General features: G+C 32.8%; 1 protein-coding gene across 3 annotated transcripts in view; it reads left to right on the forward strand.

Annotated features, from left to right (window-relative positions):
- Positions 1–19,484, forward strand: part of Neto (Neuropilin and tolloid-like) — a 139,559-nt gene that overhangs the window by 102,862 nt on the left and 17,213 nt on the right. For all 3 annotated transcript variants that reach the window (XM_064355503.1, XM_064355504.1, XM_064355505.1), the window contains exons 4-5: positions 14,758–15,021; positions 18,467–18,627. In XM_064355503.1, the coding sequence (XP_064211573.1) occupies positions 14,758–15,021; positions 18,467–18,627 (425 nt within the window). The remainder of the gene's footprint in view (positions 1–14,757; positions 15,022–18,466; positions 18,628–19,484) is intronic.

A 19,484-nucleotide genomic window follows, 5' to 3' on the forward strand; every position in this document is an offset into this window, starting at 1 on the left:
TCATCAGGCTAACAATACATTCGTATAAAAAACGAAAAAAAATGACATATTATTATGAAATAAAATTTCAAAAAAGATAGTAGCATCAATTGTTTTTTCTAAATTTTAATCTTCAATCTTCATTCGACTTGAATTCGCCTCATAATTTTGTATATTTATTTATTTATGTTTTCTTTTTTTTTAATAAAGATCTATTATTATTATTATTATTATTATTATTATTATTATTATTATTATTATTATTATTATTATTCATAGTGTCATGCCAAAAAAAGTTTATCTCTTTTTTATACAAATGTACTGTTAGCCTGATGTTCACTATCGTATAATAGACGAAACGTTGCGTAACAATCGTTGTTTCATTGATAGTTCTTTATCAGTTATTTATTTAACCTAGGATTAAGCATACAAGAGAACGTTTTACTACTGATTACCTTAAAACATTATACAATGTGTTTTTAAATGATTGTTATCTAGTCGTTTGTGAATTTTTTTGTAAAATTAGATATTGCCACTTCATATAACTAATGATAGGCACTAGACATCGAATATTATCAATTATCATTCTCCATTTATTAAGTCTCCAATTCGGAAATAACCTTTGATAACAAAAGCGTTTTTTTTTCACGGTGTAATAATTTAGTTGCATTTTAACAAGATTTTTTAAAGAAATTAATTGAATTTCTCAACTGACAGATTTAACATCTATTGACAGATGATTCAACTGAGCAGAGCGGTACAAATTTTTTTACATAAAAAACAATTTTAAAGTTAACTAGATGAGAATCATTTAAAAACATCGTCCGAAATAATTGTTTTCAACTAAGAATATTACGATTTCAGAGTTTTTACAACAATTTCTGATCAAAAAATGGTTAAGAAATGCCTGATTTTTACAAAACCAAAACTTAAATTGTTGTTTTCAGCCACAATAAAACGATTTTAAACTTTTCAAAGTGTCCGTTTGAAATAAATACTTTTAAACTAAATTTTTGCTTAAATCACCAAAATATAACGACTTTAGAGTTTCTGTAACGATTTTTGACCAAAAAATGGTTTAATAGTAACAAAAGCTCATTTTGGAAACACTCTACTTTTAGGTCAGTCAAAGAGTTGCTAGTAAATGATTAATTTTCTAACATTCACATCGCTGGGACTGCATGCTTGAGTTTTTAATAACAATAATTTCGGGCGCGATTTATTATAATTAGAAATAATTTGGAACAGCGTTATTATAGACTTTTTTTTAGGAGATGGATTTTTGCTCCGGTGCTTTTAGTGCATTAGCCGATTTTTTGCAGGGTTGGGCGTTTGTGCAACATTTTCAGTAGTTAACAACCCCAAATTTCCGAAACGCGTCCCGGAGCTTGTAATGATTTGGCAGCCGAGTTGGCAGTTTTGCGAAAGGCCTCTTCGTGATCTTTTCTAATAGATCTTCTGTTTCTGAAAGCAATGAAGCGTGTCAGTGTCTGTCGGTCAGTTCCGGGTCTTGAAAGGGCCGATCGTTGCCTGCGCTGGATTCTAATCCGGCCAGGAAATGTGCTGGATGGAGAAGGATGTTGCGTACTCGCACAAAATGGGGATAAAGTTATACCAGGACAAGGAATCAATCAATGATCATTTTCGCAAATGCCTGATTCATTTATCGGCTCTGAAAAATGTGTACAAAAAAACTCCGCTTAGGATTTTTCGTAATGCGCTCTAAAGCATCAGCGTCTATAAAGGATATAACTTTTTTATGGGCATTTCGGTCAGTTCATTTCAATCAACAACGCTATCGATTCGAGGATCCTCCAGTTTTTAAGTTTCTTGAAAAGTTGGACTCTTTTATCAAGTGAAATAAATTCTGAAAGTTAACCACTGTTTCGTTCGATTTGCGTCCAGAATTTGCATTCGCTCGCTTGCGAGTGAGTTCCGAACGTGGTCACGAGTTCAGCTACCAAACGCTGAATTACGGTTTAACACCTGAAGGATTACAAATACAAACCACACACGTGCTGAGCTATATTCTCACACGAACGCCTCTGAATGACACGTTTTTCGCATAATGGAATTACGTGATTTGAACGAAAACTAGGCCAATGATCTTATTAACAAATCAACTGATTATCCGAACGAGTGCCATCGATTAACTCGCGCACACAAAAGAGGATTAAATCTTTTACACCGGCTGATATTTATTATCACTGCATAACCGGACCCACTTCATATAATACCAATTTGTGGTACTCGCAGAATTCCAAGTGCTTCATTTAGCCTAATTGCCTTATCGGGATTATAAATCTTGGCCGGGATTCCGCGAACTGCAAATTACTCAAAACGGAACGCTTTTTATTAATTGGGACCGGATTTTAAGCTCGGAATAAATCTGTTGTGCGAAACTTTTTTTTTAATTTCTGTTGTATTGGTTTTTAATTTCAAATGCAAATAAACAAGTTAATAAACATCGTGACATTTTATCTGTTAGTTAATTTAATCCGCCAAATCAATTAGTTATTAATATTTTACAAATACGTGAAAATGGTGCGAATTTTTCTATTTCTGCTAACAACAGTAAAATCATTCAACCAAATTTAAATTAGTGAGTACTTGCTCAAGTTTTTAACTTGAGTCAATTTGATTAAAAAAGTTTTGCTGCATGACTGAAGCCAGGATGTGTAATTTTTTGTCTAGATCAACCTTTTTAACGATTCAAAATTTTTCCATTTTATGTTATTACTTATTACAGTGGATATGTTGAAAGTACACAGAATAATATTCGCAACAATGACCCGAACAGTCCTCGATTTTTCTCTTGAAACTTTTCTGCACATAGCGAAAGCCGATACTCCTGCAATGAATAGTATTATCCAGAGCAGTGAGTGTCCTTTTAACGGAAATATGAGTATTTTCTGTGATCTTTGTTGTAATAATTGCGAGTAAATTTCCAGTTTTGAACACGAGCTTGATACGCTTGAAACTATTGTAGATAAAATCTTGTGTAATACTCGTAATGTAATAAAAAGTCAAGTACCCTAAGCATCAAAATTAGGGCAATTATTCTACAACCAGCGTCAGAATGCGCAACAAAATTCTCCCAGTGACATCATTCGTGTTGGAAGTAAAACTATCCCGCGGTAACAAAGGGAATTTCGTTTGTGTGGCTTTCTCATAATCACATTAATTTCCAAACTAAATCAACTTTCGGAAAATAGAGTCACTTCCAACATTTCTCGACTCTTTTTCTCCAAATATGGCCTTGGTTTATTTATCACAAAATTATTCTGTAATAAGCTAATTATTTTTGACCCGACTATTAATTTGCAGTGTTGGCAACTCTTCGAAATCAGATTAGAAATGGTGTTTTATTTTGTCGTTTGAGTTTGATGCATAGGTCTGCTCTAATTTTCTCGGATTATGTTGATATTTTTACTCGAAAATCCGCCCCAACACGTGGCCAACCGTGAATAATGGATTAATTAGAATTATCGAAGCATAAATAATGATCACCAATACTTCAACCACGCGCCCATTATGTTACCTAATTAATTTCAGCGGCTCCTTACGTTTCATACAAATCGGCCTATTTGACAGATACAAAGCACTTTTGGTGCAACCAACGAACCAATTAATTGTCGCATGTGAGGCATACATTTAGGACACGACTTTTATTTTCCTTCAGCAGTGTTTAATTGAAATCGTCTAACATTTTCGGTTCAGTTCGCATTGTCAGAATATGCGAAACGCTACAATTTAAAACGTAATTAAACTGCAAGCACTTGCAATAAGCAATCAAGGGAAATTTGCATATATTTTCGCGCTAATTCGACAGTAAATAAGTTCCCTTGAGACTCTATGCCAGTCTCGTAGCGCGAATTGTTTGTTTTGTCCCGAATAAGAAATGTCTTGGCGATAGTTTTTTCTGCGGAATTAATTTACTGGAGGAATTCGGTATAGATTACTCTTTCTCGGTTACTGATTAAACGTCAACAGGTTTAATTACACAGTTTAAAAAATCAATTTAAATGCGAGCCAGAAACACAGTTCTGCGAATTTATTTCGATTTAGAGTTTTCCGCTAGTTTTTAATAATGCAGAAATGCATGAGGTAAACATTTTAAGCTACAAGCCAATTTTGTACCGAAACCCATTCGATTTTATCACCGATAAAGCTAAATAATTCAATAAAAAGACTGCCGGCCTTAAAATACTGAAATATTTTATATTCGCAAAGTTTCATGTCATTTTATCTCTACTTTTTTATTTTGGAACTCTTGTGAAGTTCGCTAGGTTTTAAATTGCGCCACGAGCAAATTTAAACGGAAACTTTATCGTTCGTTGAGGATTTTGCCGCAAGGGATAACGGGAAATGTATGTAGTAAATGGTTCAACTTCGAAATTTTAATTACCTCTTTATTTATTTATTTACTTAATCGAATTGGCATCAAAATATGTGCGTTTACTGGTAACGGCAAAACCTGAAATCGCGTTTATTCTGCACCAGTTGTGTCCAAATCAGTTAATTTTTAACCATTTCTTGACCAAAAATCGTTAAGAATCCTTAAAATCGTTAATGAAGAAACCGACAATTTAAACACCAGTTTTGTTGAAATCAGTTAAATTTCAAACTTTTCTTGGTCAAAAATCATTGAGGAAACTCTAAAACCGGTACATTCTGGTAAAAAAACGACGATTTAAACATCAATGTTGTTAAAATCGGTTGATTTTTAACCATTTTTTAGTCAAAAATCATTGAAGAAACCCTATAATCGTTATATTCCGATGAAGAAAACGACGATTTTGGCACAAATTTTGTTAAAAACAGTTGATTTGTAACCATTTTTTGGTCAAAAATTTTTAAAAAAACTCTAAAATCGTTATATTCCGGTGAAGAAAACGACAAATTTTGTTAAAAACACTAGATTTTTAACCATTTTTTGGTCAAAAATCGTTAAAAAAAAACTCTAAAATCGTTATATTCCGGTGAGGAAAACGACGATTTTGGTACAAATTTAGTTAAAAACAGTTGATTTTTAACCATTTTTTAGTCAAAAATCGTTAAAAAACTCTAAAATCGTTATATTCTGGTGAAGAAATCGACGATTTAAGCAGAAGTTTTGTTAAAATTAGTTGATCTTTAACCATTTCTTGGACAAAAATTGTTGACGATTCTAATGAAGAAAACGACGAATTTAACACCAGTTTTGTTGATATCTGTTGATCTTTAACCATTTCTTGGTCAAAAATCGTTGAAAAAACCCTAAAATCGTTATATTCTGATGAAAGAAATGGCAATTTTTACATGAATTTTTTTGAAATCAGTTAATTTTAAACCATTTCTTGACCAAAAGTCGTTGAAGAAACCTTAAAAAAAAGACTACGATTTATGCTCTAAATTGTTGAATTTCAATCACAGCTATGATTTAGAAAAAAGAAAATGTTAATATGTTTAATAATAAACAAGTTATGGAGCCCGAAATTAAAATTCGAACATATTTATCTTCTTCGTTGTGTATTGAAAGTGCGGTTTCAGCGATGATAAATGTTGGATGGCGAATCAATAACAGGCAGTTGAGCTCGTAGTGAATATAAAATCACGCCAAGGTAAAAAGACAAGTGGTTCTGTCTGCAAGCCTTTCCTCAGATAAGATAAATAAAAATGTCAGCAAACCGTCGGAAAAGTGTCCCAAGTGTGTGGTAATTGAAGTGTTGAAATTCTGAATTTTTGCGCTAAATGATTGTACCTACACAAGCCGTTGTGATAATGGAACAACAGTGTAGTTAATGACAACATTAATCATATTACGGTGCTGAATAGATGAGTTTTATTGACGTTGTCGATGTTCATTGAGAGAGACACGAGAATAGTGTCAATTTCGCGAGGTTCGGCTTGTTAATTAATTAACGTTGCGAAAAAACTTACTGCCATGAATTAAAATAAATCTGCCATGTTTTGGCCAACGCGTAATCAATATTCATACGCATTGATTCATCAAAGGCTAATGCAAATTTTTGTGGGCAAAGCTTTTAGTAACTGCATTATTACCGTGAATTTTTCACAGGCTTTTGATGTATTAGCAACTTTAATAAAAACTTGCGAGAATTAGGTTTCATCAAATTTTTATTTGTTTTAGTAATGAAAACGCAGTGTTTGTCGAAAATTTCATTCCCAACCTTTTTAAAATGGATTTCGGGATTTGGCAACAAAAAATTGTGCTAACCCAATAAATTTAAAAAACATAAGCTGGTGACCGCCTAACAACCCTTCTCATGCCACCGGCATTTCCGATATGTATATAAAACTTGCCCCGAACATATCACGGGTCGCATTTATTAACAGAGGCGAGTCCGGAGTTTCCGGGCGATCACCCGGAGCCACTTTATTGGCTCGGACCGGCTAAAACATGACACAATCAGCGAAAACAGCGCCAAATGTTCTTATCGCAATTAGCAATTGTCCAGGGTTTGGGTAAAAAACGCCGAAATGCTCCGGAACAGCTGATTGAATATTTTAATATTTCGCCCTCATGTCGCTGCTATTTTTTAAAATATACAGCTCGAAGCTCGGATTAAAGCCGCTTTTTCCGCATCCACGTCTAAACTTACAATATAATGTACAATGTATAATTTTTGTTCAGTCAATTATACAATTAACTGTATTAGTGATTGATGGTGGAGTCGCTTTTGCAAACATTTCGCTCATAAAGTTCCGATAATTCGGTTCGAAAAGGCTAAAAGCGTCCAAGTTGGATTTTCGTCATTTGTAAATGGGAATTTTTTAGTTTGTCCGCTGTATCAGTAAACAAATAAGTCTCCACACATCGCTCCCTCTTCCGGTTCGTACACCGGCAGATTCCGCACAAATCTAGCGAGTTAAGTCTTGCGTTAATATTAATGTCGGGTCGAGTTCATAATTCAACGCAGCGGTCTTTTATTATGGCCGTAATTTAGTCCGTGTGTTGAAAAAGAGCGTTTACAAAACGTTGAAACAGGATTTTGGAATAATTTCGCTGCTGCCAAAAATCCCAAGTCGACTGTTGAAAACGAAATGAAGAGAAGACAGCGCTCGCAATCTTGCGTTTAATAAAATACGTTTTTGGAAAACGTGGCACACGCCAGACTTTGATGCACTTGCAGCAAAATGCTCATTACACGCACTCATCTTTTATTCATTGCTTCTTATACGAACCGCCGGATGACTGAACAAGCGCTCCGGGACGTGCATGTAGCACCAAAGAGAATACTGCTACCAAATGAAGTTATTAATCTGGGTAATAAAGCGGGCTTAACAAGGTGAAATGCTGGCTGGAAGAAATGGATCAAATAAATTAAAAGTCCAGCCATCGATACGTAAAATGTACACATTAAAAAGTAAAAAACTATGGAAACAGCTAATGTTCGAAATGGGGAGTTATTGTATTAGTATAACACAAACAGATTAAATGCCGAGAGGCACAAACAAAACAAAACTTCATGCAGACATTTAAATCAATTAAACTCGCAATGTTTCAAACATTTTATTGACAAACATTTTTACAGGAAATGTGCGTCCGACAACTGTTAACATAACTTTAATTACGAGCAAAATTAAATTGTTTAGTCTATTTTTTGAATTAGATAAAAGTTTGCTGATTTATTAATTTTTTTTATTAATTTCTACAGCAGGAAAACAAATCATAATTTTTATTGCAATAAATTCCATTAAAATGCAAGCAAAACGAAATAAGTTAAAGCTTAAAAACTTCAATTAAAAACAAGCAACTTTATAAAAAAAATATTTTAGTACGTAATTTTCGGTTTTTGCAACTTTTTTGTTACCTAAACAAAGTTAGACCAGAGTTTAGGGAACTTTCCTAACACGCAATTTTTAAAGGGTTTTCTTAAAATTCGAAATAAAATTATTTATTCGAAATAAAATTAAAATTATTTTATTTTACACCTAAAGATTTTTTGTTTTTGTTCTTCTAGTATTTCAGCTTTTAGTTTCGTAGTATCTTATATTATTTATTTTTCTAATTTTTAGTATCTTTTCACTATCTTATCTTATTAATGTTCTTACTTTGCAGTTTCATAGATTTTTAATTATTATTCTTGCAGTGACTTAGATCTACAAAATTTTAATCTTACAGTTTTCCAGTTTTTAAGATTTTTTAACTTTTTAATTTTTTTGTTTATTGTTTTTTTATTTAAAATATAACATTTTCCTTTTCCAGTTTTGTGTTTTTTTGTTTTTCAGTATTTTAGTTTTTCACAATTTCAGTCTAAACATTTTTAGTTTCTCAGCGTTAAAGTTCTTTTTTCAGAATTTTAACTTTTAATTTCTGAAAACGTGCAAACTCTATTTCAGTATTAAATTATCTTCTAATTTTATAAAAATTTATCTACTTTCATTATTATGTATCCTTGTAGCCTGATGATGATTTCATTAAAATCGAAACGTCGCTAAAAATATGAAGTTTAATTACATCCCTGCTCTAAACACTTCAGAATTTAATTATTATAATTGTAATTATTATTTTTTTAAACTAACAGTTAGATTTTAATTAGTTAAGTAAAGTCGTACTTTTCTTGGATTCTTAGTTTTTGTGTAATATGTAAATTTAATGAAGTGTTTTTGTCAAAAAAAAATGAAACAAAGTCAAAAACTATGCAGAATCAACAATTTTTTTGCATTTAAGGCAAATTCTCGTTCTGTGAGAAAGACCGGCCCCTAAACCGGTCCACTGGTGTCTCATTTGTCTCAAAAATGATTAACTGACCAATAAAAATATAAAAATCACCTTCTACTTGTTTATCTGGTGCACAAAAAATTGCAAGACGATTAAAGCGTTTGTCATTGGATATCGCCGGTAAAGTACACTTTCAATCATAAGGCATTCAAAACTAAGCAAAAGTTTTCTAATAAAAAATGTAACATAAATTACCAGATTTTCTGTTTTTGTACAACTTTTTTAACACCTCTGAATTAGGTTACTTTCTTCTAGTTATTAATTGGATCCAGGTTTTTCGGATTTTCGTAGTAGTGATTTAATAAGAGAGCTCGAGCGCGCTCTCGAGCTCACAATTTGTCTAATGAAACTTTTACTTTTCCCGATTTAAACGCAATCCATCAAGAGTGGATATTATTAAAGCGAAACTTGTCAGGAAAAAGTTCCGGATCAATACTCAAGTCTACATTAGATCGTCGATGTTACAAGCAATTCGAACATGAAGTTAGTTGAACAATGACAAGCTTCAAAGACTCCCACCGCTCTGATTTAATTAGTCGAGTAGAGTGCGCTCCGTTCAACTTACGAAGTTGGATCTTTTCGGATGATGAAGGGTGTGAAATTTTCGCGGAATAGATAATTGTGGAAGAATCCTTTGACGTCACATGTGTTTGTGCGTGTCTCGTTGTCTTGTCAGATTGGTTTGTTTATGGAAGACACGGTGATTTATTTTTTAGCTCGGCGGAAGTTTAAACACAAGTAGCGTCGTCTGTTCGATCGGGCGTTGTTAATTTGCCGCTGCAGTTTTGAGTAAATGGAGTGCGCTTCTATTGCCAATCCAGGTTTTAGTAGAATTGTTTTGCGAGGATTTAATGTTTGAAGTTGTACTAGATGCGAGTGTGTATGCAGCATAAGCAACAGTTTCACACGAATAGACTCGAATAGAACTGTCTGGATGCATCCACTAACAAATGAAAGTCCACTCGGCTGGAAAAATCAATTTTTGGCAACGAAAACAGGCGTTTTTTGGTTTTGGCTGTTTCTTGTAGAATGAGCGATTCCGTTTTAAGCAATCTTTCATCGTAACGTCTCATCTATAAATTATTCCAAACTTACCTTAACCCTAAACGCTACTTAAAATTTAATAAAGTCACGAAACTTGATTTATAAAAGCATTCAAGTGGGTAACATGAGCAAGAGTTAAGATGCAAATTTCGTAAGTAACTCTACTATTTAATAACGAATTCAAAGTGACGAAAAGCCATTAATTAAACATAAATAACCATTTGGCATAAGGTTTCGCGTTTGCAGTGCAAATGCAAAAACAAATTCATTAATTTAATATCAAGTTACTGAAATATGATTAATTATTTTAATTATGACTGCATTATATATTTAGCAGCTAATAAATGTTGCCACAAACCACAGAAACTTTAATTAACTAATCACGTATTTTGTCATTTATTGAACCGAGTGATGGTTCTGACCCGGCGCATCCACCAAAATTAAATTTGTTTCGTCGGAAAATGCATTTGGGTTGGGTGTGTGGGCTGCATCCTAAAACAGCTCAATAATTGCAGGATATTGTCACAAATACAAGATTATAGCGAGCCAATTTACTTTTTAAACACATTACAGCCACCGCTAATTTTTAAATAAAGATATTCTTAAATAATAAACATCTATTCACCAATTTATACAAATTCCAAAAATATGTGTCATTTTAAATTCTTGAGTTTCTAGATAAATAATGTGCTTATGGCTCTTAAAAATATTAAAGAATTTAACAACAGCAACAAAATAATATTACGAGTAACACATACAATTCATTTGATTTAAGAAACAAAAAACAATTCTTAATGTTTCGTAATTTTTGGCTTGTTATTGTATTAAACCTTTAGAACTTTCGGTAAAAGCAAAGTAAACTTATTTAAAGTTTGTGGTGATAAATAAATAAGCTGCTAATCTATGAAGCGCTCAAGTTAGTTTTTGAGTTATGAATTTTTTAATGAAAAACTAAATATGCTTTGTAACGTCACCACATAATTTTAGGCAAATTTTATTGTAAAAATAGTAGGTATAAAACGGGAAATGAAATCAAATAACCTTCGAAACAAACAATTTAAATAAAAATTTTGGCGCTTCCACCATTTTTCTAATTAAAATAAGTTTTAAATAATTGTGTAGTATCATGTGTTGTGAAAAAAATTTTGTGAACTATATGATATTAACTGGGAAATACAATGAAACAAATTGTTTTACTCTAGGAGTTACAGTTTTCAAGTTATAATTTTATTTAGTAAATAACTGCAAATAAATTTTAATATGTAACCCGGCGCATTCACCATTTTTAAATAAAAAGTTCTTGAGTAATCTTGTTTTGTAAAAAAACTAATGTAATATAAATAATATTAAAAACACAAACAGTCCACTTAATTCAAAAAACATAAACCAAAAAAAATGTTTCGTTAACAAAACTTTTGGCTCGCTACTTTATGATAACTTTAAAACCTTTAGTAAATGCGAGAGGTTAAAAGTCAAGTATAATAATACGTAAAATGAGCCGTAGGAGAATACTTAAAAACAACCCGTTTTGCTCAAAAACGTTTCGTTTTTGAGATATAATTTTATACTTAACCCGGCGCATCCACCATTTTTCAACAAAAATAAAAAAAATTGAAATAAATTCTCCAGTAATCTTATTTTGTAAAAAAATTTGTGTAATATATAAATAACATTAGAAACACAAACAGTTCACTTTATTCACGAAGCATAAACCAAAAAAATGTTTCGTTAACAAAACTTTTACCTTGCTATTTTATGGAAACTTTAGAATCTTTGTAAATGCAAATCTCTACAATAAGTAACTAAAAATATTAATTACATTTTAATTATTAAACAAGATTACGTTTCATTCGAATTTATTTGTAGGTTTTACTTTACTGGACGATAACTGAGGTAAAATAGGATGTATGTTGGGTTTCTTGAAAAGAATGTTTTTTCAAATAATAATATTTATTATATTGCAGAGTATTTCCTGTCCAAGGCTAAGATAACAAAATTTCTTCTTTACTCTAGACTTCTTACTTTCTCTAATATTGGAACAATTATTACATTAGGCGTTCCCCAAGGGTCTTCCTTGGTCCTCTTCTTTTTCCTTATATACAATCAAAAACTTCCTCAGAAATGTTTAGAAATTAGTGCCGACATTGAGTTAATTTTGAAATTCATTTGGTCGGAATTTCTAAAAAACTATCTAAAAGCGGAGCTTTAAAAATGTTAAAAATAAATTTTCAATTCCTAATACACGGTGTATCAGTTTGTTTTTTTATTTTTTTGAGGAAACGTAAAATTTGCGTTATTTTCCTACTTTGGCTGGAATAAAATTGCAGCATTCGTGTAAAATATGACATCGCCATTCCTGCACGTGGCCCATCTGCTCCACGTCCGCTACGTGCAGCGAAACCAATGCAATATGCAAACCTGGAATCGTTTCGATCTGGTGCCTTTACGGCCGTGCACTCACACTTCTCGGGCAGTTATTGCGGTGGCAGTCGTCTAGATATCGACACAATTGCTTGTCTATCGGATTATCAAAATATTCGGGTTAGTCTGGCGTGAATAGTCGTGATGGATGGGCTGGTTTCCATGCGGATTGAAACGCCAGGTTATCATCGCTTTTATGTGTCGACCTACAAAATCCACTTTTTATCGGCTTACTCGTTTCCAAAACAGATATTTTGCGCTGATAAAAAAGTCATCATTTTAATTGCGACCGCGGGCGTTTTTTATGCAAATGATTAACGAGGTGGAGGAGCCGAAAAAATTAATATTTTCACGATTAATAGCGGGGTTATCTGACAATGATTAAAGAAAATCCTGAAACAGGGCGCAACTTTGTCAACAAAACCTTTGATGTACGTCTTTACTCATTTTTATCAAAGCTGTTTTTGGAATTTTCGGTGCCAGTGATTCCTTCCCCTGACCCCTTGTTAAGTCAAGTTCAACAAGTCTCCCGTGACTTTGCCAACTTTGGCCAAACTCCTTGAGCCAATTGCACTGTTGTTTAAACTCGTATTTCAGTTATTACAACTGTCGGCCAATTAATCAAGTTCTGTTCCAACATAAATCCAATCTCCTCCTTCCGATTTTTCGCACGTTTCGGTTATTTATTACTGGCGTTGCTCATACGACACTGGCTTTAATCTCGCAGCCGTGTTATCTGCATTATAAATCGCGGTTACGAACGTATTCAAAAAACGGCAAAAATGAGAAGGGTTCAGGCGATTACGCGAATAATGCAAACAAGAATAAAAGCGTTCGTTGGTTCTTTAATTGGAAGTTTAATGTAAACAGATTTGGCACAAAGAGCAAACCCTGATACGGTGGAGAAAAAGCTGAGACACACGCAGCTCGATTGATTTTCCCGCCTCTAATCGAATTTTAATTATTTTTCTCTGATTCGCATCCAAATTCCGATGGATTCCAAATCAGCGACTCGCTCGCTAAAACAATATTATTCAGTTACAAACTCATCCAGCACTTATGTTTTAAACTGGATTAAAAATTCGCTCGCAAATGAAATTCCTTGCATGACAAGGCCTTTCCGATAAAGTTGCTTGATAAGTAAACTGACCCGTGTTTGTTCTGTGTCGGTTTGACGATCAAACCAAATAATTTTATTATGAGAAAGTTCATTAGCAGGGAAACTTCTGCAGAGGAGTTGTTTCTTTCCAGGCGGGGATTTAACACATCGATTTAGCGCCTAATTGCACTGCTCTCAGTTTGCTTATTTTTCACAATTTACTAGGTTCCGGCAAAATAAGAGCAAGCTAAAAATGACTCCAGTTTTTCAAAGTGTTGCAGTCTGACAAAAAAATGTAATGCAAAAAATATTTATTAATCAATTAGATGTAACCGGATTTTAACAAACATTTCTAACACGCATATTTTCCCATAATATTACATATTATTTCCTACATTTTCTAAATTTTTCAGTTTTTCGTAATTTTAATATCTTATCTTATTAGCACTTTGCTGCTTAATAGTTTTTTTTAAACTAAGCAAAATTTGCCATTTTGTTTACAACTAAAGTGAAATTACGTTTTGTGAAAAAGTCCGACCTAAAACCGGTTCACTGGTGTTTCATTGTATTTTCAGTTTTTTTTTTTTCAGAACCTAATGTTTCAATTTATTAGTATTTCTCTTTTCTAGTTCTATAGTTTTTTTAGTTTCTCAGTTTTTAATTTTAAAAATTTATTTATTTTAATTATTATAATAATTGTAATTTTTATTTCTTCCAAACCAACACAGTATATGCAATTCTTAGAATTTAAGAATTTAAACAAAAGTGTGTTTTGGTCAAAAAAAAATTCAAAAACTAAGCAAAGTCCCGTTCTGTGAAAAACACCGGCCCTTAAACCGGTTCACTGGTGTCTCATTGGTTCCAGAAATGAGTAACTGATCAATAAAAATATAAAAATCGCCTTCTACTTGTATATCCGGTGCACAAAAAATTGCAAGACGTTTGTCATTGGATATTAGAAAGATAGTGCACTTCCAACTGTAAAATAGACCAATCATAAGAAGTTAAAAACTGGAAAAAAATTGAACAAAAAAACACACATTTTTCAGATTTATTTTTAGTATTTCAGCTGTTTAGTTTTTTAATTTCTTGTATTTCATATTCATTTTCAAAATTTTTCAGTTTTTCGTTGTTTCACTATTTCATAATTTTAGCTTTCCAATTTATTTGTGTTTATTTAATTTATCACTTTTTTAGTCCAGTTTTTAATTTGTTTAGCTTTTTCGATAACTAAATAAGATTTCCAGCTTTCTAAAAATCCAGGCCCTTTAATTAGCGATGCACAAAATTGATCGAGATGAATAAATAACGCCCAGTATGAAGCGCGAAAGCATTTCAGTGTTTCCATATTTCCGGGCTAATTAAATTCGATTTTGCTGCTCCTTTTCAGCGGGTGAAAAAACGGTGCATTAATTGATTCCGCCCTTGGGTTAATACTTCGAGTGCTTTATGCCGATCAAATTTTGATACGTCTGAATTGTTGCAGCTCCTGCGGCACACTTTATCAGGCTGGACTTTCGGGACTACTTCGAAATGGAGGGAAGTCCCGACTGTGCGAACGACTTCCTGGAGATCAGGGACGGACTCCACGGCTACAATCAGCTGATCGAGAAAAAGTTCTGCGGGAAGGAGTTTCCGCCGGTTATTGAGTCGTCCGATCGCTACTTGTGGATTCACTTCAGTTCGGACGAAAATATCGAGTACAAGGGCTTTCGGGCGGTTTACGAATTCCTGCCAAGGCCCACGGGATGTGAGTAGTGTAATGAATTCAAAATATTTAATGAAATTTCCGTCATCTTGAGAGCTTTTTATTTCGTTCGTTCTCAAACGAACGTCTGAGAGATTTGCCTTTGTATAGTCTACTAACTAGAAGCACTCTAAAAATTATTGCTCCTGAAACACTCGCTTCTTATTTATTTCGATTGATAACACTTCTTTTGCAATTTGAGACGGTGATTTAGCCTCTTTGTTTCGCAGCTTTGTTCCGGAACAAATTTTATGCAATTTGTTCTCGGCGTTCGAGCAATTTTAGTCTGACCACTGCATGTCAAGCTATTATTTAAATTACGTTAGATTGTTACAATAGTACAAAAGCACTCGAAGCCGAAATTAATCCTCAGCGACAACTGTTTGAACCATTTCATTTAGAAACCGCAACTGTTGCGTGACTTTTATAAATGGAATTCATGTCCAAGCTGAAATCTGAATTAAATCGTTCTTTATTGCTCGGTATACACATTTCAAAATGTTTTAAAAAGAAAAAACTTTTAAGAAAATATTTCGTTAATTAATTGTTTAGTTATACCACTTTTGACAAATAACGTGTTATTTTCTTGTTTTTGTTTATTTATGTTTAAGCAAAAATAAACGTGGCTGTACACCGACGAAGTAAACTTAATTAAGGCCAGTGGTTATAAATGAATAATTAATGTGGAGAAAAATCCGAACACGATGGAGTGCTCTAATTAGTTTTCAAGTTTTGATTTTTTCATAAAAAACTACAAATGCCTTCGTTAAATCACTTCTCTAATTTAAAAATATTGAAAAACTGGTGTAATTATACGTAAAATAAACCATAGAATAAAACAAACCGTTTGCTAGTTTTCAAATAAAAAAATTTTTAATTGATCCGGCGCATCCACCATTTTTTAGATTAAAATTAGTTTTAAAAAGATGACGAGTATCTAACTTAAAAAACAACTAAACAGTAGAATACGCTAAAACAAACCATTTTGCTCTAAGACTTTTAGTTTTCGAGTTATGACTTTTTTACCGAAAAACTATAAATGCCTCCGCAAAATGATCACTTTAATTTCAGACCAATATTTCTAAAAATTCAAATGTTGTATATTTTTCCGTAAAATAGACGGTAGAATACTCTGAAGCAAACCATTTTACTTTTAGACTTTTCGTTTTTGACTTATAAAAGTTTAGTAAATATCCCGGCGCCTCCACCATTTTTCAAATCAATGTAATTTTTTAAATAAGTTTTCAAGTAATCTAGTGCTGTAAAACCAGTAGTGCAATGTACAAAATAAAGTGTAGAATACGCTGACACAAAGTATTTTATTCTTGAAATATTATTTTCCGAGTTTTTTACTGAGAAACTATAAATGCCCCACTCTAATTACAAAAATTCAAATGTAAAAAGTTAGTGTAGATATACGTAAAATAAACTTTAGAATATGCTAGGACAAACTGTTTTACTCTTAAACCTTTAGTTCATAAAATATAAATTTTTAGTAAATAACCCGGCGCATCCACCATTTTTAATTAAACTAATTTTATAAATAAGTTTTAGAGTAATTTAGTTTTGTAAAACTAGTGTACTGTGTAAAATAAACTAAAAAATACGCTGAAACAAACTGAACTTTTTTTTGAAACATTTTTTTATTGAAAACGACAAATGCCTCCGTGAAATGACTACTTTAATCTATAGGTTAACAGTTACAAAAATTTAAATATATTAAAAAAATTGCAGAGTAATACAAAATTAATAATAAATATATAATTATAAATTATCCCGGCGCATCCACCATTTTTGCCACTATCGAATATTCTCTTTATAGCGATACGAGGGCTAGAAGGTGATTAATAATTATAATTTTGTGCTCTATTAAACGTATGTGTCTCTAACTTTTGACTGAAAGATCCAATTATCGTAACCTTTAACCTCGTTACGCGCTACGACCCTACGTAAATGGAACAATAGAGCAATTCGCTTTAAACTGATTAAACTAGAATTCCTGTGGTCTGTGAAATAGATATTTAGTTACGTATACTACATTTAATTACGTTTGATGAGCTAATAATAATGATACCTGAATATCGCAGAGCCTTTCTTTAATTTGTTGCCTTTCAAAATAAATTTCATCTTGTAAAACACAACATCAGAAAACCAGATATTGTTTTTTAATTAATTCTGCTGTTTATAAACACTGCAACTGAAATGGTTTTATTCAGCACATTACGGTTAAAACTACTGCAAAAGTTGCTTTGAATTTTATTATAATCATTCTGATCTAGTGGAAATAAATGCGCGTTCATTTTTCATCGCTTTCGTTGCGAATTGTGTATCGCACTCAGCTCGGTGATTAATCGCAAACCGTCTGCAGTTAACACTTTTTATTAATCCAAATTCTCTGTCGCTTTTTCACTCTAGATGCGAGCATTAAGTGCATTGCTTGATTCACCGCAAATGTGCACAAAACAACTACAATATCTAAATGAAAAGCATCCGCATGCAAACTTGCAATGGAATGGAACCGTTGTTGTAAGTGGGACTTAATTTCTGTCACATTTTCTTTTGAGCAGGAAACTGCCGAGAGACAAGCAGCTGAAACGTAATATCTTTAATAAAAAGCGACCAAGACGAGGTACGTTTTAGTATTGAATTCTCGAATCGATAAATAAATAATAAAAGAGAGACACTGAGAGGTATTATTTCGATGTATTTCTATTGTTGTGCTGTAATCCTCCGTTTGATACGAAACGAGTATCGACGGCTTGAGAGGATTGGAATTAAGAATGAATTAATAAAAAGATAAAGACGAGTAGGAACGTATGTAAATAAGGAATTTCAAAGAACTAAAAGCAAATGCCACCGTTAAGAGAAATTTCTAGCGTTTCGGATGGTAATGGAAGGGCAACAGCAAAGCTTTATGAATCGAAGCAAATTCCGAACTCTTTCGAACTGTTCTCGTTCAATGCACTGTAATGTGGAAAGAATTAAGTCGGAAATTGTGCCTCGAGGCAACTCGGGGAAATTGACGACTGATCGCAAATCGTAACACTTCAATATTTTCGGGAAAGTTGTAAAAAACCCAGTCTTTGTTTTGAGCATTATTCGAGTGCGAGTCTATTATATTTACGAGGGCGATTCAGGGAGAAGTTAACAACCGTGTCATATGTCACCAGACTCGACAATATCTGTTTTTATAGCGAAGCGAAAAGTTTTATTTCCCCTCCTGGCTCTGACACCAAACCCCAAAATTAAACTTTCAAACGGTTCATGAATTACACTAATTTGCATTTTTCTTCCTTCACCGAATGGTCATTTACAGATTTTGCTTTCTGCTTACCCACTGATAACTAAAATTTGTCTAATTTTTTTCACACAATATTTACTAAAAGTTTTGAAAAAATTTTTTTTTTTTGATAGAAAACGTGAACTAGTAATTGTTTTGATTTGTTAGGGCTTGTGCCCGACATCCCCATCTGCCACCTGAAGAAGCTTCTAATGGAAGAGGGCAACATAACGAAGAGCGACATTCCGGCCGAGATCGTCGAGTTCCGCAACAAATACAAGGTGGCCACCGACTGCATCTGGGAAGTTCGTGTCAAGGACTACCAAAGGGTGGGTTTTTAACCAATAGCTTCAAACATTCATAGATCTTCGAACCGAGTTATCCAAGTAAATAAAACTGGAGCGATGTTTCATGTAACCACAGTTCGGAATTGTTCGAGCAACGTATTTACAATTCATACAGGCGAGGAATTTTGAATTGGCTTTGTGGCGCGAATTCTTACGTTAAACTTCACTTAAACTTCTTAATCGTTTTTCTGCATCAGCTAAAGTTTGAGGCGTTTTACTCAAGATATTTTCAAGTTTTAAAACGCCGCTGCGTCGGATCCAATTTTGATCAGGCAGGAGAGAATAATTACGATATTCTTCAGGGTGGGACTGTTAAATGGTCGCGGAGTTGCGAACTGTAGACACTTTAATTCTAGTAGCATGTAAATAACGCCGTATACTATAATAAAATATGGAAATGTGGGCTATAAAGTGCATGAATATTCAGGGCCTTCGCAGGGTTTTTATTTCATGATTTTTACTCGAGTTTGACAAAATCATAAAATATTTTAAATTTACGCAAAAATTAGCCATTATTATTCATTTATTTGGTGCAGTTTCATCTCACTGTTCATTAAAATGAATCCAATTGCGAAATAATATTTTTTATTTACGATAGTGTGTAATTACAGTGGAAATTACTTTCGAATTGATATTCAATATTATAGCAAATGCTATATTACCTGGTCAAATCAAATATAACTAATTTCAATTTTATGGCTAATGGTAATCGTATCCGTATCAATCCACCATTGTGTAAACTTCACATTTGTTTGCAAATAATCACGACATATGTAATTTTAATACGTGAACTGTGAATCCAAATTAACTATTTTCGCAATTCTGAATTAATTAATATG

The sequence above is a fragment of the Tribolium castaneum genome, chromosome 3 (assembly GCF_031307605.1).
Source record: "Tribolium castaneum strain GA2 chromosome 3, icTriCast1.1, whole genome shotgun sequence".
NCBI classification, from domain to species: Eukaryota; Metazoa; Arthropoda; class Insecta; order Coleoptera; family Tenebrionidae; genus Tribolium; species Tribolium castaneum.